Source organism: Cucurbita moschata, unplaced genomic scaffold, assembly GCF_002738365.1.
Source record: "Cucurbita moschata cultivar Rifu unplaced genomic scaffold, Cmos_1.0 Cmo_Scf00033, whole genome shotgun sequence".
Classification (NCBI taxonomy): domain Eukaryota; kingdom Viridiplantae; phylum Streptophyta; class Magnoliopsida; order Cucurbitales; family Cucurbitaceae; genus Cucurbita; species Cucurbita moschata.
The window spans coordinates 1,256,337-1,281,756 of NW_019268549.1; the positions used below are offsets into that span (position 1 = coordinate 1,256,337).

At 34.9% G+C, this 25,420-nt stretch overlaps 3 protein-coding genes and 1 long non-coding RNA gene across 4 annotated transcripts in view; 1 reads left to right on the forward strand and 3 right to left on the reverse strand.

Annotated features, from left to right (window-relative positions):
- The window catches only part of LOC111430338 (26S proteasome non-ATPase regulatory subunit 11 homolog), a 4,438-nt gene extending 2,292 nt beyond the window's left edge, over positions 1–2,146 (reverse strand). Inside the window, exon 1 of the mRNA XM_023066555.1 lies at positions 1,933–2,146. The gene's annotated coding sequence lies outside the window, so the exon portion shown is untranslated. The remainder of the gene's footprint in view (positions 1–1,932) is intronic.
- Positions 2,147–8,264: 6,118 nt separating this feature from the next.
- On the forward strand, positions 8,265–13,590 carry LOC111430327. The gene is made up of 2 exons (XR_002708317.1): positions 8,265–8,425; positions 13,366–13,590. It is a non-coding gene; the product is annotated as an uncharacterized LOC111430327 (long non-coding RNA).
- A 4,782-nt stretch (positions 13,591–18,372) lies between these two features.
- Positions 18,373–20,180, reverse strand: LOC111430325 (cytochrome P450 89A2-like). The gene is made up of 2 exons (XM_023066536.1): positions 19,434–20,180; positions 18,373–19,340 (listed from the first exon to the last, which is right to left on the reverse strand). Exons 1-2 carry the CDS (start codon positions 20,169–20,171, stop codon positions 18,525–18,527), a joined length of 1,554 nt encoding a protein of 517 aa, XP_022922304.1. The 5' UTR covers positions 20,172–20,180; the 3' UTR covers positions 18,373–18,524.
- Positions 20,181–22,567: 2,387 nt separating this feature from the next.
- LOC111430324 (cytochrome P450 89A2-like) lies at positions 22,568–24,364 on the reverse strand. The gene is made up of 2 exons (XM_023066535.1): positions 23,626–24,364; positions 22,568–23,518 (listed from the first exon to the last, which is right to left on the reverse strand). The coding sequence occupies exons 1-2, from the start codon at positions 24,361–24,363 to the stop codon at positions 22,703–22,705; spliced, it is 1,554 nt and encodes a 517-aa protein (XP_022922303.1). The 5' UTR covers position 24,364; the 3' UTR covers positions 22,568–22,702.
- Between the last annotated feature and the right edge of the window lie 1,056 nt (positions 24,365–25,420).

Below are 25,420 nucleotides of genomic sequence, written 5' to 3' on the forward strand. Positions count from 1 at the left end.
GGGGGGGGGGGGGGGGGGGGGTGCGAACAAGAAACAACTTCTCATTAATATAATGAAAAGGAAATGTTCACGAGATAGTCACTCTCAAAGGGAGTGAAAACAGAGAAAGAAAAAGAAAAATCAAGCACCTACAGGTAATAACAATCAAATAGAGCTTAGACCCGGGAATCATAAAACTATACATGTTTCATGCATTATTAAGAGCTTCAAAGCCACCAGCAAGGCATTTTTTGAAAGCTCTTCTTGCAAACAAGTTGTAATAACTTCCTCAGTAAAAGGCCACTTAAATCGGAACTTGATTTCAGCTCCAAACCAACCAAAATATTAAAATCCGTAACATGCAAAGATCCTTTAGAAAACGCCAAAATAAATGCTATATCAACCATCTTTTCAACTCTTCATGAAAATAAGTTGCACTAACTCCCCCAAGGAAAGGCCACTTAAAACGAAAATTTTACTTCAGCCACTAATCAACCAAAATATAAACACTGGGCATTCAAAGCTCCATTGGAAAATGCCAAAACAAATGTTATATCAACCTCCTTTTCTCCAACCTAAGCAGTAAGTATGGGAACATACAATGCTACTTTGGAACTCCACATGAATTTAATGAGTTTTGAACAAAATATACCAACATTTGATTCTTGTAGAAGAACCAAGTAGGACAATGTAGATGCAGAAACTTCTTCAACTGAGTAATTTTCAAATAGTACCCAAATCCCCACACAAAGGATAATTATTGATCATAATCTGACATTTACAACCAACTTTTATAAAATCTAAAAGGGGAAGACCCCCCAAACCAAACTTCCAGCTTCCAAAAGCAAAGGGAAATGTTGAGAAAAAATATGAGCTTGTCTTGATACCCTTGAATTGTTAAACAACTGATCCCATTCTTTGTAAATAAGAATTCTAAAAGAACAACTTTGAAAAATGTGTATCCATCAAGTTCTTCTTAACAACCTCTACATAACTGCTATAATTTGATTGTCCCTTGGACACTACCAGCAAAAGAGCATTGGACGAAGTCTTAGATGCATCAAACAAATACTTCAAAAAATCTGACTGAATTCGTACATCGAACTTTCTAAGGAAATCTTTTTAGCATTTCCCAGAAAACCAGCCATTCTTTTTTCAACAGAACAGCTTTTACTTCAAACAATTTCCTTCCACTCGAAGGTAGCCAAACAACACACTCAATAAACCATCCTAGAGAGGACTTAACAAACTCAATAAACCATCCGAGAGAGAAATTAGGCTAACTGCAATAAATCCAAAAAAGAACTTTCAAACACACGTAAATGGGTGACTGAAAGAGGAATACTCAAATTATGCTTCATTTCTTCAATAAAGAAAATGTCATCTTTGAACCAACTACTGTAAAAAATGTTACCTACACAACACTTTCGAATTTCCACGAACAAGAACCAACAGAGTCTTAAGTATGTAATGTAGATACAACAGCTTCTTAATCCCAAATCTCAAAATGAGAAACAAAACAAGTAACAAACCTTAAAGGAAATGATGTCTCTGAAGAAAGGATTCTTCAAAGTATGTTTCAATAATTTACATCCATACTTAGAAAAGAAAACTCATAAGTTATAATCTGAAAGACAAGAGGCTCGCAGATAAAAAAAACGCAAAAGAAATAAAAGGGTTACAAAATCGCAACCTAATTTGAGACTAAGCTGCCCTAAAGAACAATAATGCTTCTGTATCCCATTTGAACCCCAGAAACAGATTTAACTCAGATAGCATCAATTTCTGAAAGCTGAAAGCTCAAATGCAGGTTTGTTCCAAATCACACAGATCACATATCAGAGCTTCGTTCCCAAATAAAAGAATTAAAACGAACAACCAGACCTAAACACAATCTTTATTCAAAAAGAAAAAATAACCAAAAGATTTGAGTGAGTGAGAGAGGGAATGTACACTGGAACGCGGGCGACGGCGATGAGTGTGAGATGAAATTCAGACAACGGAGAGAGCAGCGAAAACGGATTGGATGACAAATTGGCTTGCAGAGAGAATTGGAGTCGCAAGAACAAGATCCAATTGGTGAAATGGAAAGGGACGAAAGAATAGGGTTCGTTTGTGTTCTTTCTTGGGGATGAGGTAAAGTGCCCCCCTTGTCTATTAGGAAATCATTTTCTTTTCTTTTCTTTTCTTCCTAATTTCTGTATTTAATTTTTAATATTTAAAAATGATTAATAGATTTATAAATCTAATAAATTAGTGAATTTAAATTATTTTTAAAAGTTAAGATACAAAATTTGTAAATTTAAAAAATAAGTCTCAAATTTAAATTTTAAAAACTAAATTTGCCAATTTACTCGAAATTTGAAGGAAAAAAAAAATCCAATTTAGACTTACAAGGGTCTGGAAACCTCTCCCTAACATACGCGTTTTAAAATTGTGAGGCTATCGATCATACGTAACGAGCCAAAACGGACAATATTTGTTAGTGATGGACTTAGGCGATTACAAATGGTATCAGAGCTAGAAATCAGGTAGTGTGTCAGTGAAGACGTTGGCCCTAAAGAGGGTGGATTGGGAGATCCCATATTGGTTAGAGAGGGAGGAACTAAACACTACATTTATATTTTGGAGATATATTTTAATAATTAGTTAGAATATATATGATATATTTAAGGAGTTATTAGTATAGATTTGATCTATATTTTATTTATTTACCCGATTTAGTTAGTTATATATATATATATATATATTCTATTTTTAGGTATTAATTGATAGTTTGTATCTTGCCTGTTAAAACTGAATGAAGATCTTGTTTCGATCCCAATTTTATTTCTATTTATCATTCATGTATCAGAGCACCGATATTCGGTGTTCTTAAATATCAAAACTTCCTTTATGGCAGAATCAGCCAAACTTCAAAATTTCGGATGTTGATTTAACACATCCTTACTATATTCATCACTCTGATCAGTGAGGATATTCACTCGTTCCAATCAAATTAAATGGAGCAAATTACCAATTCTTAAATCAGTTATGCATGCTCTTATTGCCAAGAAGAAAATTGGCTTCATTGATGGCACAATTGAGAAACCGTCCCAAGATGCAAATTCAACCGAATTCAAACTCTGGAATCAGCGCAACGGTATGATAATATCTTGGTTAACTCATTTCGTTGAAGCAGATATCCCTAAAGGCATTATTCACGCCAAGACAACTCATCAAGTGTGGGTTGATCTTCACGATCAATTCTCACAAAAGAATACTCCAGCAATTTTTCAAATACAAAACTCGATAGCAACGATGTCACAAGGAACCATGGCACTGTCAACATATTTCACCAAGCTCAAAGCACTCTAGGATGAACTAGAAGCATACTGCATGCCATTTACCTGTAATCAACGTCAAATACATATTGATCAACGCGAAGAAGACAAGTTGATGCAATTGCTCATGGGGCTCAATGAGTCTTATAAAACGGTGAGATCTAACATATTGATGATGTCTCCATTACCTAATGTGAGGCAAGCTTATTCATTGTACAAGAAGAGATGCAACATAAGTCAGAAGTACATCATTTGTTAATGAACTTTGTTAAATTCGTTCAAACTCAATTTCATACTACTATCAAGATAGTTCGATCAAACAATGGGACTGAGTTCTTTACTTTGTAACCATTCTTTACTTCTTGGGGTATTGAATTTCAGCGCACTTGTGTCTATACTCCACGACAAAATGGAGTCGTAGAACGTAAGCATCGCCATATCCTAAATGTAGCTAGGTCTCTTCTTTTTCAGTCACAGGTTCTACTTAATTTTTGGGGAGAGTGCATTTTAACGGCTGCTTATCTTATAAATAGAACGCCATCACCATTGTTATCTAACAAGACACCCTTTGAAGTACTCTACAAACGACCACCTACATTTCATCATCTTAAAGTTTTTTGTTGTAAATGTTATGCAACTATAGTACATCCTAAGCAGAAATTTGAACCTCGGGCAATTCCTTGTGTTTTCGTAGGATATCCTTGTGGTCATAAAGGTTACAAGTTGTATGACATGCAATCTCACAAATTCTTTATCAGCCGTGATGTTAAATTTTGTGAAGATGATTTTCCTTTTTCATCAGCTTCACAAACTTCGACATTAGCTCCTTCGACTCTGTTGTACCACTTCATGATCCATCCTACTCAAACATCCATCCTCCACCTTCTATTCCTTCACCTCCTATTCCTCCTTCACCTCCTATCCCTTCACCTACTACTTCATCGTCTCCTCTACCTTCTCTAGATTTGCTCACTAATTCCAATCCTATCCCACTTGATATATCAGCTCCACTTCGACGTTCTACTCGTACTAAACAGCCTCCAGCTTATCATAAGGATTATGAGATGTCTTCTAGAGCCAATCATTTAACCTCTAGCTCAAGTCCCGACACTGGCACCAGGTATCCCCTTCATCATTACCTTTCATTCTCTCGTTTTTCTCCTACTCAATGTGCTTTTCTAGCTCTTATTACATCCCAGATAGAACCTAAAACCTATGACGAGGTAGTTGGCGACCCGTTATGGCAGCAGGCTATGAATGATGAAATTGCAGCTTTGGAACGTAATCATACATGGTCTCTCGTTCCCCTACCACCTAGTCATAAAGCTATTGGTTGTCGTTGGGTGTACAAAATTAAATACAACTCTGATGGTTCTGTTGAACGTTATAAATCTCGACTTGGCAAAGGGATACACTCAGGTTGAAGGTATCAATTACATAGAAACATTTTCCCCTACAACGAAACTTACTACACTTCGTTGCTTACTCACTGTTGCTGCTGCTAAAAAATGGTTCACCCATCAATTGGATGTTCAAAATGCCTTTCTCCATGGTAATCTAGACGAGGAAGTTTATATGTCTTTACCACCAGGTTTTCGCCGACAGGGGGAGAATACAGTATGTCGGCTCCATAAATCTCTTTATGGATTAAAACAGACTTCTCGCAATTGGTTCTCCATATTTTCTACAACGATACAAAATGCATGCTACACTCAGTCCAAAGCAGATTACTCTTTGTTTACTAAGAGGAAAGGTACTTCTTTCACTGCAGTTCTAATCTATGTTGATGATATTCTGTTGACAGGCAATGTTCTCAAAGAAATTTAATATCTCAAGACTAGTTTACTCCAGAAATTTCTTATCAAAGATTTAGGAAATTTGAAATATTTTCTAAGCATTGAATTTTCTCGGTCTAGAAAAGAAATTTTTATGTCTCAAAGGAAGTATGCTCTAGACATCCTTCAAGACACAGGTCTTACAGGAGCACGTCTAAACAAATTTCCTATGGAGCAAAATCTGAAACTTTCTTTAACTGAAGGAGAGAAGTTGAATGATTCAAGTAAATACAGACGGTTGATTGGCAGATTAATATATTTGACCGTCACTAGGCCTGACATAGCTTATTCAGTTCGTATGCTTAGCCAATTTATGCATGAACCAAGAAAACCATATTGGGAGGCAACTCTTCGAGTTCTGAGGTACATCAAAGGCACTCCTAGTCAAGGACTCCTACTGCCATCTGAAAACAATTTAAGATTACAAGCATATTGCGATTCTGACTGGGGTGGTTGTTGAACTTCCAGACGGTCTATTTTTGGGTTCTGCATTTTTCTCGGAAATTCAATTATTTCTTGGAAGTCTAAAAAGCAGACTAATCTGTCCAGATCATCAGCAGAAGCCGAGTATCGAGTTATGGCAAATACTTGTTTAGAGTTAACTTGGTTAAGATACATTTTTCAAGACTTGAATGTTCCACTGTCCGAACCAGCATTATTATATTGTGATAATCAAGCAGCATTACATATAGTAGCCAATCCAGTTTTTCACGAACGTACGAAACACATTGAAATAAATTGTCATATAGTTCGAGAAAAGTTACAAGCTGGAATCATCAAACCATGTTATGTTTTGACCAAAATGCAATTGGCAGATGTTTTTATTAAAGCTTTGGGAAGACATCAGTTTGACTTTTTGAAGGAAAAGTTGGTGTGATCAACATACACTCACCAACTTGAGGGGGAGTACTAAGAGATGATATTTTGGAGATATATTTTAATAATTAGTTAGAATATATCTCAGATATTTATGAGGTTGTTAGTATAGATTTGATCAACCGTATATTTTATTTATTTACCAGATTTAGTTAATTATATATATATATATATTTCTATTTTTAGATATTAGTGGATAGTTTGTATCCTATTTTAACGTGGTAAACCTGAATGAAGATGATACTTTCCGATCCCAATTTTATTTCTATTTCTCATTCTTAACAAAGGGGGTGGATTGTGAGATCTCACAGTGGTAACAACACATTTATTATAAGGGTGTGGAAACATCTCTCTAGTAGACGCGTTTTAAAACCATGAGACTGATTGTGATACGTAATAGGACAAAGCAGATAATATATGTTAGCGGTGGATTGTAAGATCCCACATCGGTTGGAGAAGGGAATGTAACATATGCATTTTAAAACCGTGAAGTTGACGCGATATGTAACAGACTGAAGCTGAAAGTGATACGTAATAGACCAAAGCCGACAATATTTGTTAACACACTATTACCAGAAACCTCTACCATTATCCAAAATTTGTTGTTAAATTTTGTAATTGTTTGAAGGGATCCTTAGTTCCACCAAAAAAGGTATTTTATTATTTATTTGATGATCAAGATAGATTCTTGATGAAAATGAAAGGAAATATATATTAAAGAGCAAAGAACGGGAAATGAACAAAGGGTAAAATCGTCATTTTACAGTAGCTACCCGTTAAAGGAGTCTCAAATTACAAAAAAATTCCGTCCCAAACCAAAACATAGAGAGATAATTCTTTCTTCTTTTTTTTTTTTTATCAAAATCGGTCTTTGTCGTTGCCTTTCAGGCCAAAGAAGCAATGTCATCGATCATTTTCCTTTTTTTTTATTTATTAAAAAAGTTCATTAATTGATAAAATCTTCAAATTTATAAATTATATTTACTAAAATATGAACAAAATATATTCGAAGAGTTATATAAATGAAGGGAATTAGGGATGTGCACGGGACACATCCTCATTCCTATCCCCTCCACCTATTTCATTTTCTATCTATGCAAATTTTTTTCATTTATTTTTAGAGGATTTCGAACGAGGAATTAGCCGGATGGAGTTTCTTGCTGGTATTTTTTTTTTTGGTTTATTATTCTCTTAAAAAGTAGTTATTTTAAAATTTTTATTTTTTTAATTAATCTTTAAAAATTTGTAAAAAGAAAGTAGGAGTAAATCAATAAATTTTATAAACAAAAATCAATAGATGTTCTACGAAAATAAATTTTAAAAATTTAAAATTTAATATTATAACATAGTAATTAATAGTTAAACTTTTTTACAAGTATTTAATTTAAATATATTAAGTATAATCATATTAAATGAGAGGATGGATAATGGATATAGATAATAGGATCTCATTTCCGGTTAAATAAACGTTTCCTATTTCCTCCCAGTTCTTCCGAATAACGGAAAGTAAATAAGGTATTTATTAGGGGTGTATATTCCACTGACAACTCGACAATTTAGGCCAACCCAATTCAAACTATAAGATTTGGGTAGGGTTGGATTCATTTTTCTAAACCGAAGTTAAATCGGTTCGGTTTCAGGTTCATGAATAAAACCTTCGAGTTGACCCGAGCCAAATAAAAATATATAAATATATTAAGAATCTTTCCATATTAATAATTTTGCTAGAGTGAAACTTGGCCTATGAACCCACATATACATTTTTTTTAATATTATTTATATTTGGTTTAATTTCTAACTTTATCATTGTCATGCGTATTGCAATTAAAATATTTATTATTTTATAGTATTTTTATTTTTGTCAGGTACAACAAATCTATTCTTATATATATTTTACTTTAACTAATTTTTAAAAATTATCGATATTTAATTGTTTTTAGTTTTATGACAATGTTGAACTATGTTAATATATTACTATTTTTGTTGGTGTTAATATATTACAATTTTTGCGGGTGGCTTTTTATTAATTTTTTTTATGTGAATAATTATAGATCAATTTTTGTTTTGGTAAAGTTTTAATATATTTTATATAAAATTATATTTAAATAATTATATACAGTAAATAAATAAAACTTAAAAAATATATATATATTTTTTGATCACGTGACAACCGAACTGGATTCTGAAAATTATTGGGTGCGATTATCAATTCAACCAAAAACTTCACCCCAACTCCAGTGTGTACACCCCCTTGCCGTCAATTTCACGAGGAAAATTTCAAACGGCATCTTTGGAAAAAAATGGAAGCCGAAGCCGAATGATGAAGCTTCGTAATCCAGTTTCCGCAACGCCAACATGGCGGATCGAAGTTCATCCAGTTGACTCGGTCCTTCCCAAATTCCGGATTGGCAGGTACTCCGCACCGGTATCTTTGAAAAATGTGAGATAATTTATCCGCGTTTTCTGTTCTTCAGTAATTTAGAGCATGCTCCCTTTTCTGATTGTGGATTGTGAGCTTTTCTTAGTCGGCTCCCTTTCTAGTCAAGTTAATGGGGATGGGAGAGGGAGATTGACGGAGAATTTAGGAAATATCACGAGGGCAAAAAGAATTGAAAGGGTTAGAAATAGATATTGTAATTGAATGGATTCATCAAGAAGTGGGTGGGGCTTTTGCCGAATCGGATAATCTGATTACACAAGCACAATTGAGGCCAATAATCCCCCAATCATCACCCTCCACCTGTGAAACGGTCAGTACGGTTAGCCGTCATTAAGAAATGTGAACTAGAAACGACAAGCCATGTCGGTGTCCTTCCCTTTTCTTTTGCTGTCAAAGATCCGAAGTAGGGAATTTAAGGGAAGCTTCGTGAATTAACAACAACAGAACATGTAGGCAGGAAATTCCCATTAATTTTCTTTGTAGATACGTGCCTATATAAGGTTGATCTTTCCAAGGAGAGATTCATATCCAGTTTTAGGCTATTCCCTTCTAAGAGTGCAGTTCCCTTTCTTTCTTAATCTTACTCTTGACTTCCTTTTTATTTATTGGGACTAGTTGATACCCAATTCAGTTCCGTAGTCATGGCGCATGGGGAGTTGAAGAGGAGGTTTAAGGAGTTGATAGATGTGAATGAGAAGCAAGAAACAAAAGTGTGTTACCATAAAAACAAAGTTCAGAACATTGTTTTTGGCTATCTCATTTGGGTTCGTTTGTTCTTCTATGGTATTTCTCAGGCTTTGTCCTTCAAGTGCAATAATTGGTGGGTCATTTTGGCTTTAAGTCTTTTATGGAATTTCATTTACTTTTTACTTTTCCTGGATGCTATGACCATGTTACATCGGGCTCAGTACCAGCTAGACATAATCTGCAAGGAACTAATTGAATTTTGCCAACAAAATTTGATACCCAAAAACCGAGATGATATGGATCTAGTGGAGGCTGGTGAATCTTGTGATGGATTTGAATTCGGTTTCCATAAGAAGATGCTCATGCTTGATCATTCTACAATTGTTGGGAGGAATGTTTATATCTATTTCATTGTCTGTGCTTTGCTTGCTGTTGCTGCGATTGAATTATATGCTTATAAGTACTTGCTATGCAAATGATATGGTGGAGTCGTAGTTAGAATTTAGCTTCCAATTGTGCTGGGCGTAAAATATCTGTGCAAGAAGTTTAGAAAGGAAGAAAGGGTTTCAAGGAAAACGGGCCGAAATTGGAGGAGGTTTTGTATTCGTGATTGAAATTAGAGCCTTTTTATAGACTTTGTTTTGTACTTTGTTCACGTGTATTCCTTCATTTGTCTTTGGTTTTTCATTAAATAATGAGTTCTTAGATCTGTTTCTGCTGTATAAATTTGGAATACATATATATACTTGGTTTAGTGGCTGAAAAAGGCCTCTATCCAGCAGAAAAAAGAAAAAAAAAACAGGGGTATCCAATCGTTCTCCACAGTTGTTCTCGAATTTAATGTAATCGATTAAAGGGCTCGATGGAAAAGAGTCCTAATTAAAAACATTATCCTGAATTGCAATCCAGATTTTCCACAAGATCAAAGCATTTTTGCTTGGTCAACCGCTCTCTGATTAAATCCATATGGTCATCAGATTACTCTTGAGGTCTCCTTCTTTTGCTGGATTGGTTTTTGTATGTCTGTCATTTCTCTCAAGGAAAGCTTGTGTTATTCCTATATATATATATATATGTATTGTCAGTGGTTTAGGCCATTATTCCCACACTGTTTGCTTATTCATCAAAAGGCTAGCGGCCAAAGAGAAGTGATGGTAGTATGAAGGTATTTTGGTCATTTTCGTATGTCATGAAAGTTTGGAAGGAGTTGCCAATTAAACACCCAACAACACGTTTCTTAGAATCATTTTTTTTATGAAGTCATTTTGGGTGATTAACAGACACAACAAATTTTATGAAAATGACTTTTTTTTTTTTTTTTTCAAATTAAACACTTGAAACACAATCCAAACGCACCCTTAGACAGAGAGAGATGAAGAAAAATGTAGAATCAGAAAAGTAGATAGATGTAGGTTGTAAATTATTGAAGGAAAGAAAATATGAAAACGACAATCAACTTTTCAAACATATCGGTCGGAGAAAGGGCCAAACAAATGGCATGGATAAAGTTCCGTAGTTTTCACTTTCATTTGTTTTTCAGAAACACCGTAGGAATTGGAAATTTAAGGCTGGCTATTGTAATCTGGCTATTGTAATCTGGCTATTCAGATCAAAGTAATTTGGCTTGGAGAATTTAGGGGAATTTTGTAGAGATGAAAGATATTAATGAGAACCAAGAAACAAGGGTTTGTTACCATGAGACCAAGGTTCAAATATTGTTATTGGCTACCTCGTTTTGAGATGCTTGTTCTTCTTGGGTATCTTTCAGGTTTCTTTGTCCTTCAAGTGCAAGGATTGGTGGGTCGTTTTGGCTTTAGATCTTTTGTGTACCATCATCTACTTTTTGCTTTTCCTGGATGCTGTCACTATGTTATCTCGGATCCAGTACCATCTAGACATAATCCTCAAGGAACCAACTGAAATTTGCCAACAAAGTTTGGTAGCCCAAAACCAAGATAATATGGGTCTAATCAATAGAGGCTGGAGAATGCTCTGATGGATTTGAATTGAGTTTCCATGAGAAGATGTTCATTCTTGATCATTTTTTGAATTGTTGGGAGGAAAGTTTATATGTACTTCCCTGTTTGTGCTTTTGCTGGTTCGTACTGCTATTCAGTTATATGGTTGCAAGTGCTTGTTGTGCAACTGAAATGGACCTCGGCTACATAATCATTGATCTTGTTGCAGATTCTTTCTTGTTCTCCATTTCAGTAGCACATGCTTGTTCTGCCTTTCCTCAACTCCATGGTCCACAGACTTGATAGATCCACCCTCAATCATTATCCCATGAAGAAAGGGATTTTAAATGGGTCCTTGAAAGATTCCCTGAAAACTTGAAATAGAAAGAGTTGGCCTAAATCTAATAGAGAAGATTGATTATTTGGAAGACTTACCCCCTTGCCCAAACCTAGGAGCTTAGAAATTCTGTCTTAAATGTGATACTCATGACATCATTTGTAAAGAAGAGAATTTTGTGGAGCCAAAAATGTATACTGATAGGGGGGAGCAGTGCAAACAAGTTAATATTAAGCTTCTTTCATCTTTTCTGGTCATGTTTAAAACAGAAGAATCTTACATAAATACATGATCCTGAAGGAGTGGGTATAGCCAGTGACTGACAAAGATGTTGGGAGGACTTCCTTTTCTTATTTCAACACAATCCTGAAGCTCTAGGAATTAGATCTATGCCCTTAATCCTTGATATGAGCCCTATTTATAAGGCGCATAATGTCGTTTGGAGGCCAACTTTAGCCATCACAAGTTTGGGAACCCTGGGGCCACACACAAGTACTTGGCTAAATTCTTAGAAAACCGTTGGAACATCCTCAAAAGCAATATTTGGATATTGTTCCATGATATTGTTCCATGCTTGTTCCATGTCTTGGTCATTTAAGTTCTTAGTGAACGTCTTATTACAAGGTGTTTCCAGTCACCATTAGTCCTGTTTGGGGAGTCTTACCAGCTTGGGGAAGAGCATCTCGATGCTGTCAAAAACGTGAAAACACTAAGCCTCGTAGTGTAGCGTCTTACTGCTATATTTTTTTTAAAGAGATTTGAGTTCTATGTACAGAAAATTTGAGATAGATAACTCTATAACTTATTTATTGTCTATTTGTTGCAATCTACTCTATGATATATCACAATTTTATATTTTTCTAATTTTTCAGACCCGCTCCACCAATTGTCATGCACAAATAATTATTTTTCTTTTATCAATAGTTCTTTTTGTTATGCACCATTTATTTAAACTATTTATTTTTATTATTTTTATTATTTTTATATAATGTGTTCTCTTGAAGTTGGTGCTCAAGTTTTAAATAGATGAATTACTTGCCCTTTTACAAAAACTAAATTTTTAAGTATTTTGTTGAACTATTATATATATTGTGAACGTAGATAAATTAATTATATGTAGATAAATTAATTATACGTAGGTAAGGTTGAAATTGATCCATTGCTTATCATTTGCATATTTATAAGTGATAATATAAATGCAATAGAGGGTTGGATACCTTTAAACTAAAAGTTAATTATATGTAGATAAATTAATTATACGTAGGTAAGGTTGAAATTGATCCATTGCTTATCATTTGCATATTTATAAGTGATAATATAAATGCAATAGAGGGTTGGATACCTTTAAACTAAAAGTTAATTATATGTAGATAAATTAATTATACGTAGGTAAGGTTGAAATTGATCCATTGCTTATCATTTGCATATTTATAAGTGATAATATAAATGCAATAGAGGGTTGGATACCTTTAAACTAAAAGTTTCATTTGCATATTTATAAGTGATAATATAAATGCAATAGAGGGTTGGATACCTTTAAACTAAAAGTTTATAGGTGGTAATTATTTTAGGTGATAGCATCACAACTTTTAGTTAAAAGAAGTCTTGAATCCATTGCTGGACTAAAAGTCTATAGGTGATAAAAAAAAATTACACTTGTAGGTCATAATATCCATGAAAATATGCAATTGATTCACAATTTTTTTTTTAATTATTATTATTATTTATTTATTTATTTGGAACAACTTGAACCAGACCCAACCCAAAAAGAGAGGTTTGGGTTAGGTTGGGTTGAGTCGTGAAAATTTACGGGTTGAGTTGGGTTACCAGTCCAACAAACCCGAACTTTTGGGTTGATCCAAAAAAATTCTTCAACCCAACCCAATTCGAACCATGTACATCCCTAATTGTTGTAACCTTGATTTTGTAGAACGCGCACCGCAAGGTCCAGATCATGGTTATAGGCTACCTATTGTTTTTCTTTGGTATTTCTCAAGCTTCCTTGTCCTTGAAATGCAAGGATTGGTGGGTCATTTTGGCTTTACTTTTTTATTTTCCTCGATACTGTCACTATGTTATGTCGGACCCAATACCCACTAGAGACAACCCAGACGGATCTAATGGAAGTTTGTCAACGGATTTTGGTTACCCAAAACTAAAATGGTGTGGATTTAATGGGATTAGACATGCATACATGTATAACAAGGACAGTAACGTGCAATTGTAGGACCCAAATTTAAACTCTGTCATTCGCGCATATATATATATATATATATCAAGTTTTGTAATTAACTTTCCAAAGTACATGTCTTCCGACCCCAACGAACTATCCAATCCTAAACACAAGAAAAACAAAAGAGTAATAATCCAAACATAACATAAAGTAATAAATTCGAAAAAAAAAAATCTGAGTTTTGTCATCCAATGAAAAAAATCTTAAGTCTTGACCGTAGTTATAACTCTAATACATAGATAGAAAAGGTGGCACCTATCCAACCTGTGAAGATCAAGATAGACAAGTGTCACAATATAGTTGAGAAGAACGATGTATTATCCAACACACCAAAAAAAATGTACATTCAAACCAAATTGAGGCATCAGTCGTCGAGTTCGACAGAGGGCGAGGTAGGTCTCTAGTGGGAATGCCCACAACCATTGGGCAAATTGTTGTTTGTCGTGGTTATGGACTGAGAGAAGGTTTATCAGTGGGATAACCCATAAGTAGGGTGTAGTTTTCATATTCATTCTAAAACACATTTATTTCCAACAAATTAATTAGCAACCAATCTAAAGTTTGGATCGTTGGATCGTCATCGAGATGATGCCAATATTAAGTGTGGAAGAGTGTTACAATATACGAAGTGATTATGCTTTTGAGAAAGTTATAAAAAACGATGACTAGTTTATGTAGGGAAGAGTGTCACAACCTCACTAAGATGACAGTAGGTTGTGACCCCCAAATGCAGATAGACAAGGTGGCGACTTTCAAGTGGCGCTCATCTAGTCATGTGAGGACCAAGATAGACAAATGCTATGATGCAATCGAGGATGATGTATCATCCAACATACTAAGAAGAGTGTGCGTTCAAATCAAGCTGAGACATAAGTAAAACAAAGGCAAAGGATAAACAAGAGTGTCAGAGACAGACTCAAAAAATGGTCGGGTAGGGCAACGGACTTTAACCTAAAAAGTCGGAGTTTCGATATGAGTTTCAATGTACGACTCTAAGTCAAACTATATGAAAGATAAATGTTCGCCAAATTAGGTGTTAATCAAACACCCGACGGGCGCTCCACGAGGTCGTATCATCACTCGTGAAAAATCATGTCTACTTCTGTCGGACCAAAATTGCCTAAAAAAGTACTATACTGAGAAGGTATGGTGTCAGCTCTTCACCTCCCTTGAACCCTCTAACCTAAGTGAGCTACCATGTGACACATACACGTATCACAGTGTGGGTGAGCATTGCAAGACGAGTGTTTTGGGTGTCTTCTTTTGAAAATGAGTTTTTTTTTAGTAAAATGTCGATATTACGCCTCAATCCATGTGTCAAAGGTTGATATTGTGGTATGCTATTGTTATTATGACTCAAACATTTAGTAGTAGGAAGATTATTGATTATTTCAAGAGTTTTTTTTTTACACCCAAAAGGGTGAATACAAATTTGGATTGTTATAAAATTAGTTTGTTTTTTTTCTAAAATTAAGACATATAATTCTAAATTCTAACTTATTTATGAACTTATTTTATATCACAATAAATAAATAAATAAATATATATATATATATATCTATCTGTGTTATGCATAAGCATAAGTAGTCCCTTTTCAATGTATGTAAAATACTTTTATAGTATTTTTTTATTTTGTTATGAATATATATTTTTAAACTAATTATTTTTATTGTATTTTTAGTCTAATTCTACTTTCGATGAGTCTTTTCGAACTCAAATACCGGGATTACACCTCTCTTCTCTTTACCACGCCATAGTTCAGCGAAGCGTGAGCGGGCGCGGAGAAGTAAAGGCCATAGGAATGTCAGAGTGGTTAAGTGAGGTTGGAAAAGGTAAAGGGAGGTTCATTGTCCTTTCACTAAGAATACCTTGAAGGACTACACCAAGGACGAGAATCAAGGAAAGAAAAGACAAAGACTAAGTAAAGGGAGACGAAGATAGCATAGGGACATTGCTCATTATGGAAGGTTCAAGCTTTAGCTATTCTAGAACAACAACATCTTTCTCATGCAGACTCAATGTCTCCCACTGAAACGAGTACCTATTTTCCTTACTTTTGTAATCAATTGTCAGGAAGGGTAGATAGTTAATAGTCTTTAGTTTGTTAATTATGTTCCCTACGATGTTATCTAAATTATTCATCGTAATAAGTCGACGTTTTAGTGATATCATAGAGGAAAATGAGAGATATTGTTGGCTTCTTCTCTGGTTAACAAGTACCTTCTCCTTTGTTTGGTTAACCCTAGTTCACCTTTCTCCCTTGGTTAAGTTTAGGGTTTAGGGTTGGCAGGTCCTCCAGTAAGAGTTAATACCTTGGATGGGTGTCAAGAAAGACGCCTGATTTGATGGCTCACGTTGTTTTATTACATATATGACACAAATTTGAATTGGCTTAACTCACTTAGTGTCGAGAATAAGTTCTACACAATCGCAAAATCTACTATCAAGAAAAGTGCGATTGTGACAATGAGCAAGCATTGGACTCCTAGAGGCATAGTGGATGCACTTAGTGAAGATGAGGCTGATGTTATAAGCACTACTCGTCATTTCTATTAACAAGTATAAGACCGTTATTATATATATATATATGTGTTTTATTTTTAAAACTTCGGAGTTTCTAAGAAAATATATTAAATGTTTTAGTTCACGGAGAAACCAACATTTGAAATAAGTTTCGATGAGTTCTTAGAGCATAACTGAAAAACTGATATGATCTAACCTACTTGTCGTAACGAACGATGCATCGTTTTATTGCCTTCGTATCTCAATCTGTCAACTTTGCATATTTCACTCGACTTTCCTTAAAAAATTGTTAATAGAAATGACGAGTAGTGATTATAACATCAACCTCATCTTCACTAAGTGCATCCACTGTGCCTCTAGGAGTCCAATGCTTGCTCATTCTCACAATCGCACTTTTCTTGACAGCGAATTTTGCGATTGTGTAGAACTTATTCCCGATACAGAGTGAGTTAAGCCAATTCAAATTTGTGTCATCTATAGTCGAACAATATATACTCAAGCTTTTGGCTCTGTTTTGAGAAGAAGATTTTAGAAAACGGGGACAAAGAGATTTTCGAAGAAGAGTTTAAAAGCAATGTTATAGGCTATAAGCGAGACATGCAACTCAACGGCTTCGATAACATATAATTCTGGGTAGAAAGAATTGACGACTGAAGTCGCATCCTCCTATAGTACATTCTGAGGCGATTAGTAAGGCTAAACACGATTTTGTCGAACAGTCATAAAACAAAAAAAAAAGCTTAAAAAAAAATAATACAAAATGAAAGCAAGTAAAGGGGTTCGGCGTGTCATGACCATGCGACCACAAGCCACCATCTTAAACAAACATGACTGTGATGAACGAGCCATTTTCATCCCCACCCACAAAATATCTTATTAGAATTGCTCTTATAAACTTCCTAGTTTTAAGGTTCGTCAGCCTTAGCAGTAAATGCATCATTACCATGAGGACTCATATTTAAGTTACCATTGCCACCGACATCGATATCAATTGATTGCTCATTATGAGTTATGGCTATCTTGTTGGCAACACCCCGGCAATGCACAACCAACTAATAAAAATCACATAAATTTTCACCATATTTTCACGTGCCAACTTATCACCATGTTTTTTCGTGCCAACTTATCCCACACATTGAAATAAATGTTAGGATCTTATTGAAATAGAAGATATTTTACAGTCACTAATGGCATTAGGGCCCACGAAGCCTCAAATGGGCGTTGGATCTTAAAACAAAAGAATATAACTCAAGAATTGATGAATCAAACTACCAAACCTGCTAACAATAATGTACTCAAACAACCCAACAAACTAGTAATAATGAACTCAAGAAAAAGAATGTTATTATAATAGTGATAGTATGTCAAATCTAAGTTTGGGTCCAAAATAGTTATATTTATATGTCTTCATTTATGAATAGTAATTCCTATTTAAACAGGAAAGGAAATAGAAAATGATGTTTCCTCGTTAATTAAATAGGATCGGGGACGTAGATTATGTTTTTCTGTCCCTGACCCTGCAAAATCCCCGCTTCGCCCTACTCACTTTACACATACACGCACGCAAGCACCCACACACGCACGCACGCGCATACGCACATATACACACACGTACACATGTATACACACATACATATATAGATAGATAGATATTTATTTATTTTTTTGTGTGGTAAATAGTACGTTATAATATTGAAATTTGAGTTCTGTAAAAAACATTACATCATATTTATACTTATAAAATATGGTTGAATTTGTTACCGTACTTTACCTTTTAGAAATTATGTTAAAAATGAAAATTATTTTTTAAAATAATTTATGAAATTAATAATTTTTAATAAATTATATAAAAAGATTGTGAAAAATTCTTTGTGGGCAACTTGATTCCTGACCGAAATCTCCACCCCGATTCTCACAAAAATAAATGAAAATTTTTGTAGAGATGAGGATTGATGAAACAAAAGGCGAGAACAGGAATGGGAAAGACTTTCCCTTCTTTTCGGTACTTCCACAAAGAAAGTCAAATTTTGCAACATTGATTCCAATTTTAAGTAAAAATTGTATACCTTATTTAAAAAAAGTTAAGATCTAGATTTAGTAGTATAAATATAAGAAAGTACATAAGTTACGTAACAAAATAACTTAATTATACAATCTTGTAAGATCGAACATTCAAATTAACCCGAAAAATATAAAATCGACTTCATTTCATTGCAATTTTGATCTCTTACGAACATAAATCACTTTTCCCGATGAGTAGGAAAAGACTATAATACCCTTGAACAACATAGTAACAAAGTGAACAAAATAGTAATTAACTATATAATATTGTCCTAAAACCTTGGACGTAATTGTGCTTTGAGAGGGTTCTTCATCCAAATGGTGAATTCCATCTTCTCTGATAAATCAACTTCATCTCCTTCCACAGCTTTCCACTCAAATCTCCATACCAAATTTGCTACAAAATATTCCAAATGAAGCATTGCCAAACCATACCCCGGACATATCCTCCTCCCGACCCCGAACGGCATCATTTTAATCTCCTTGCTCCCGGTTATATCGAACATCGTCGACAACGCCTCTCCGTCGCCGCTCACGAACCTCTCTGGCTTAAACGTCATCGGATCCTCCCATACTTCCGGATCCCATCCCATATCTCCCGACATGATATTCACCGTCCCGTTTTTCGGTATGAAGTAGTTCTCCAACGTCGTGTCTTCTTTCACTGCATGGGGCAAGATGAAATGCCCCGGCGGGTGTCGTCGTAACCCTTCTAGAATCACAGCTTTCAAATATGGAAGCTTCCCTAAATCTTCTTCCTTTACCTCTTCCTCTCGTAATTCATGTCGTGTCGTACTAGATTTCATAATTCCATCGATCTCTTCGAAAAGTTTCTGTTGGATTTGTGGGTTTTTCACTAAATTCGCCATGATCCATTGCAATGTCGTCGTTGTCGTGTCGGTCCCAGCATTTAGAAACTCCGAGCATAAATTTACTATTTCTTCATTATTAAGCTTTCTTTTTTGGTCGATGAGCTGCAAATCAATCAATGTATCAACATATGATACCAAATTCTCTTCTTTTTCTTCTCCTTCTTTTGTTATTTCATGTTTGACCTTCTCTCGTGCCTTGATTACCGGGATGAGAACCTATTTAAGAACAAGAACAAGAACAAGAACCGATAAATAATTAAAGGTTTCATTTTTAAAAATTTTTAATCCAAGTCAAGGAGAGTTGACCACCTCATGCTGTTTGTTCTTGAGTTGTAAATATTCCTTCCAACGCTTACGAAGCAAAATCTTCATCAATTTAGGCCACAAATTGAGTATAAGAAAGCGTTGCAAATTGACAACAATCTCACGTTGAACTTGATGAATTTCCAAGATTTGTGTCTCATTCAGCTCATCTCCAAAGCACATCAAAGCCAACAAACAAAACGTAGCAAATTGAAAATGTTGAACAACTAAGGTGTCCGATTCCTGTCGAGTTTCAAGACGAGTGACGAGGATGTCCAACACCCTTTTACGGACTCGGGAATAAGCCCTGACCCGCGAAGGGTGAAGCATTACCCCTGCAAGATTACGGCGGAGGAGACGCCAAGTAGGGCTATAAGGGGCGGAGGTGATGTTGTCGAGGTTGCCCGAGGCCGTGATCCGATTGATGGAGAGAGCTCGAGGGCGGTCGGCGAAGATGGCGCCATTTTGGACGAGGGCTTTGTGGACGATGGAGCGATCGGCGATGATGATGGCCGGGGACGGTCCGACATGGATGGTGATGATGGGGCCATATTTGGCCACGAAACTGCGCAGCACAGATTCAATTGCAAGAGGCGACTGGCGTAGCCATATGAAGTTTGTGAGTATGGGGAAGGCGGTTGGCCCTGGTGGGAGCTTGTAAGGGCCACTCCTCAAAGGGAAAAGAACCAACTTTACAAGAAAGGAAATGAAAATGGATACAATTATGAACACAATCCAATTCATTTTTCCTTTCTATGTTCAAATTTGAAACCCAACACACCCATATATATATATATATATATATATATATATATATAAACACAAAGATATTATTTGGTTTTCTCTTCCCCCATTTGGTTGGATGTGTTTTTTTAATAATATTGAATTGTTTATTATTCATGACATCCCGTGTTTAATACCCTAATCAAGATTTTTGCGTTCGAGTTTGAATGGTAAGGTCTCGTAAACATGGTTACATTTTTTGTCCTCTCAATACGGTCTCGGATGAATATTGCAAGAGAGAAAAATGAGAAATAAATTTTAAGATTTTAAAAATGGCCCTAATTTTCTACTAATCTAAAGTCACTACTATATGCCTGACGTAACATCTTGGGTAGAAATAATCATTTTAAAACGACTCCATAAAACAATGTCACGACTTACGTGTTAAAAAAGAAAGGTCTTAAAACAATACAAAACAAATATTAAAATAAACATAAGGAAATATAGAAACATTAATGTCATATACTAACTTAAGATCTACGAAATTAAATACAATTACCCTATGCATGTGTCATGGTCTTTAATTGCGATGTCGCCATCAATCATAGGTGTCTTGCCTTTACCTGTAATATTGAAGTACCACATGGCTGAAGTATTTTAAAAAAATATTTAATAAGTGACCTCACTATCCGAGTTAGGGAATGAAAACACACACAATCATGACCAGGGACCTATCATTTAAAACCATCATAGAGGTGACCTCTAGTCTGGACAAATTGGATGTGTAGTACTTCCCTGCACACGACCCACACGTGCGAGCATGAGTCCACCAGGCGGTCCACACACTTCCTGAGCCCATCATAGTCGGGCTAGTTGGTTGTAGTCGGACGTCTGGAGGTACAACAAACTCTCGAATGTCATGCCACAAATGATCATCATCATCATTGTAGTGTACAAATTCATACCCATCATCATAAAAAGAGAAGTATCCCGATGTAAATGAGCCTACAATATGCATGAGGTTCCTATACTGTTCATCTTAAAACTCATTCATGGGACACAACCCCACACATCTTTCACATATTACAACAGATAACATGCATGCATAAGCCTTCATACATTCATAATTTATAACGTCATTTAGGAGTTGTGTATTAGAAAACTCATCATTATGCAACATAGCATTTCATACATGCATATCATCGTAACATGAGACATCATTGGATCATGTCATATCATCATCATGTATCTCATGTCATCACATCAATAATGCATTATCATCCTAACGTATCATAGTGACATAATACCTCACATCATCATGGTAATACATCATAATATCATATCAAATCACATCATCATATTATCCTAGCATTATCATAACACATCATAATACCAACAACACACATGACACGTGCAATGGCCACTGAGCACGTGTCATCATACATAAGACAAGTTATCCAACCGAACCGATAGTACAGCCACTTACATGATTAGTTTAAGCTGGTATCACCAATTTATCCTTAATGAAAATTCGATTTTATCTTTTAAAATCCAAGTCAACCTAAGTGAGCCCATGACATCAATTTCAAGTTCAATTTTCTACAAAACTATTTCGCTAAATTTTACAATGGTTCATGCGTTAGACTTCTTATAGACATTAGTCAACTTGTATGATTAGAGTATCAGAATGTTTATATATATTTGTTATAATATTATTTTCATACATACAATTTAAAATATTCTTTGTGTTTACTTTTTTTTTTTTTTTAATTCTGTTCACACGTAATTTGTGCGAGTAAAAGAAAAATCTAAGATATATACACACACATACATGTATATATACACATAATAGACACATATATAATGCACACATACATACATGTATATATATTTATTTATTTTGGGAGGAGAATAGTACGTTATAATATTGAAATTTGAGTTGACGTAGCACATTATATTATATTTGTAATTATAAAATATTATTAAATTTATTATGATATTTTACCCTTTTAGAAATTATATTAAAAATGAAAATTATTCTTTAAAATAATTTATAATCAAATTATATAAAAAGATGGTGAAAAATTTCTTGTAGGCGATTCGATCCTAACAAAAATCTCCACCCGGATTCTCAGAAGAAAAAAAATTATAGAAATGAAGATGGAAATAAGAGGCGAGAATTGGAAATCTCTAGCCATATCTTGCCGACCCATAATTTTTTTTTTCAATACTTTCCCAAAGAAAGTCAAATTTTGCAACATTTGTTCCAACTTTTAAGTAAAAACTATCTACCTTATCCAAGTCCAAACAATTTGATAAAAAAAAAGTTAGATCTAGATTTATTACGGTAACAAAATAACTTAATTATACAATTGTGTAAGATCGAACATTCAAACTAACCCGAAAAATATAAAATCGACTTCATTTCATTGCAATTTTGATCTCTTATGAACATAATCACTTTTCCCGACAAGTAGGAAAAGACTATAATACCCTTGAACAACATAATAACAAAGTGAACAAAATAGTAATTAACTATATATCATATTGTCCTAAGACCTTGGACGTAGTTGTGCTTTGAGAGGGTTCTTCATCCAAATGGTGAATTCCATCTTCTCTGATAAATCAACTTCATCTCCTTCCACAGCTTTCCACTCAAATCTCCATACCAAATTTGCAACAAAATATTCCAAATGAAGCATTGCCAAACCATACCCCGGACATATCCTCCTCCCGACCCCGAATGGCATCATTTTAATCTCCTTGCTCCCGGTTATATCGAACATCGTCGACGACACCTCTCCTTCGCCGCTCATGAACCTCTCTGGCTTAAACGTCATTGGATCCTCCCATACTTCCGGATCCCATCCCATCTCCCCCGACATGATATTCACCGTCCCGTTTTTCGGTATGAAGTAATTCTCCAACGTCGTGTCTTCTTTCACTGCATGGGGTAATATGAAATGCCCCGGCGGGTGTCGTCGTAACCCTTCTAGAATCACAGCTTTCAAATATGGAAGCTTCCCTAAATCTTCTTCCTTTACCTCTTCCTCTAGTAATTCATGTTGTGTCGTACTAGATTTCATTATTCCATCGATCTCTTCGAAAAGTTTCTGTTGGATTTGTGGGTTCTTCACTAAATTCGCCATGATCCATTGCAATGTTGTCGTCGTCGTGTCGGTCCCGGCGTTTAGAAACTCCGAGCATAAATTTACTATCTCTTCATTATTAAGCTTTCTTTTTTGGTCAATGAGCTGCAAGTCAATCAATGTATCAACATATGATACCAAATTCTCTTCTTTTTCTTCTCCCTCTTTTGTTATTTCATGTTTGACCTTCTCTCGTGCCTTGATTATTGGGATCAGAACCTATTTAAGAACAAGAACAAGAATAAGAATAAGAATAAGAACACATAAATAATTAAAGGTTTCATTTTTAAAACTTTTTAATCCAAGTCAAGGAGAGTTGACCCCACCTCATGTTGTTTGTTCTTGAGTTGTAAATATTCCTTCCAACGCTTACGAAGCAAAATCTTCATCAATTTAGGCCAAAAATTGAGTATAAGAAAGCGTTGCAAATTTACAATAATCTCACGTTGAACTTGTTGAATATCCAAGATTTGTGTCTCATTCAGCTCATCTCCAAAGCACATCAAAGCCAACAAACAAAACGTAGCAAATTGAAAATGTTGAACAACTAAGGTCTCCGATCCCGGTCGAGATTCAAGACGAGTGATGAGGATATCCAACACCCTTTTACGGACTCGAGAATAACCCCTGACCCGCGAAGGATGAAGCATTACCCCTGCAAGATTACGACGGAGGAGACGCCAAGTAGGGCTATAAGGGGCGGAGGTGATGTTGTCAAGGTTACCCGAGGCCGTGATCCGATTGATGGAGAGAGCTCGAGGGCGGTCGGCGAAGATGGCACCATTTTGGACGAGGGCTTTGTGGACGATGGAGCGATCGGCGATGACGATGGCCGGGGACGGACCGACATGGATGGTGATGATGGGGCCATATTTAGCCATGAAACTACGCAGCACAGATTCAACCGCAAGAGGCGACTGGCGTAGCCATAAGAAGTTTGTGAGTATTGGGAAGGCGGTTGGCCCTGGTGGGAGCTTGTAAGGGCCACTCCTCAAAGGGAAAAGAACTAACTTTACAACAAAGGATATGAAAATGGATACAATTATGAACAAAATCCAATTCATTTTTCCTTTCTATGTTCAAATTTGAAACCCAACACACCCACATATATATATATATATGTGTGTATATATATATATATAACACAAAGATATTATTGGTTTTCTCTTCCCCATTTGGTTGGATGCATGTTGTTAGAATATTTTATGTTTTTTTAATAATATTGAACTTTATTATTCATGACATTCATGTTTAATGCTTTAAATAAAGTTTTTGCATTCGGGTTTGAATGGTAAGGTCTCGTTAACATTTTTTGTCCTTTCAGTATAATCTCTAATGAATATTGTAAGAGAGGAAAATGAGAAATAAATTTATCTGAACGTCTTTGTGATGTCCCACGCTAGTTGGATAGGAGAACAAACCATCCTTTACAAGAGTATGGAAACTTTCCCCTAGCAGACGCGTTTTAAAACTTTGAGGGGAAGCCGAAAAGGAAAGCCTAAAGAGGACAATATCTACTAGCGGTGGATCTGGGCCGTTACAGTCTTAGTAGCACTCGTTCGAGAAATGAAAAAAGTCGTCGATGGTATTCCAATAAAAAATGACTCTAAAATTGTCGAACATGTGTGATTAGAATATTAGGAAGTATTATTGATGTTTTGACCTGAGGTTCTGTGGTTTATATTATTTATTTATTTAATTAATTTGATTCCTTAGTTTTTAAAATGATTGGTTTAGGGTTTTTTTTTATTTTTTATTTTTAATTTTAAAAATAATTATTTTTGCGGTTGGTATTAGATGGTGAATAATTATAAGAAATAAATGTGCTGGCAAGGAAAATAATGGTGAAGATCAAATGACTATTACTTTTTAGTCCAAGAGAACAAATAATTAAAGTCGTATTTAATGATAATTTGATTTTTTTTTTTTTAAATATTGGCAGGAAGTGAATTATAAAACTAAGAAATTTATGGTATGTTTAATGATTATTTTGTTTTTTATTTTTAATTATTTAAAATTAAACTTATAAAGGATATAATTTATATGATTATTTAACCAGTAACCTAAGTTTTAAAAAAAAAATTTAATTTAATTAAGAATTAGATGTTTGATTGAGAAAGG

Bases quoted from the DNA above. Each gene is read 5' to 3' on its own strand.
- LOC111430325 (XM_023066536.1), bottom strand. From the start codon at position 20,171: ATGAATTGGATTGTGTTCATAATTGTATCCATTTTCATTTCCTTTCTT. The intron at 19,341-19,433 runs GTGGTCAACTCT...GTTCTTAAATAG, and splicing joins TCAAGAACAAACAGCATGAG to GTTCTCATCCCGGTAATCAA.
- LOC111430324 (XM_023066535.1), bottom strand. From the start codon at position 24,363: ATGAATTGGATTTTGTTCATAATTGTATCCATTTTCATATCCTTTGTT. The intron at 23,519-23,625 runs GTGGGGTCAACT...GTTCTTAAATAG, and splicing joins TCAAGAACAAACAACATGAG to GTTCTGATCCCAATAATCAA.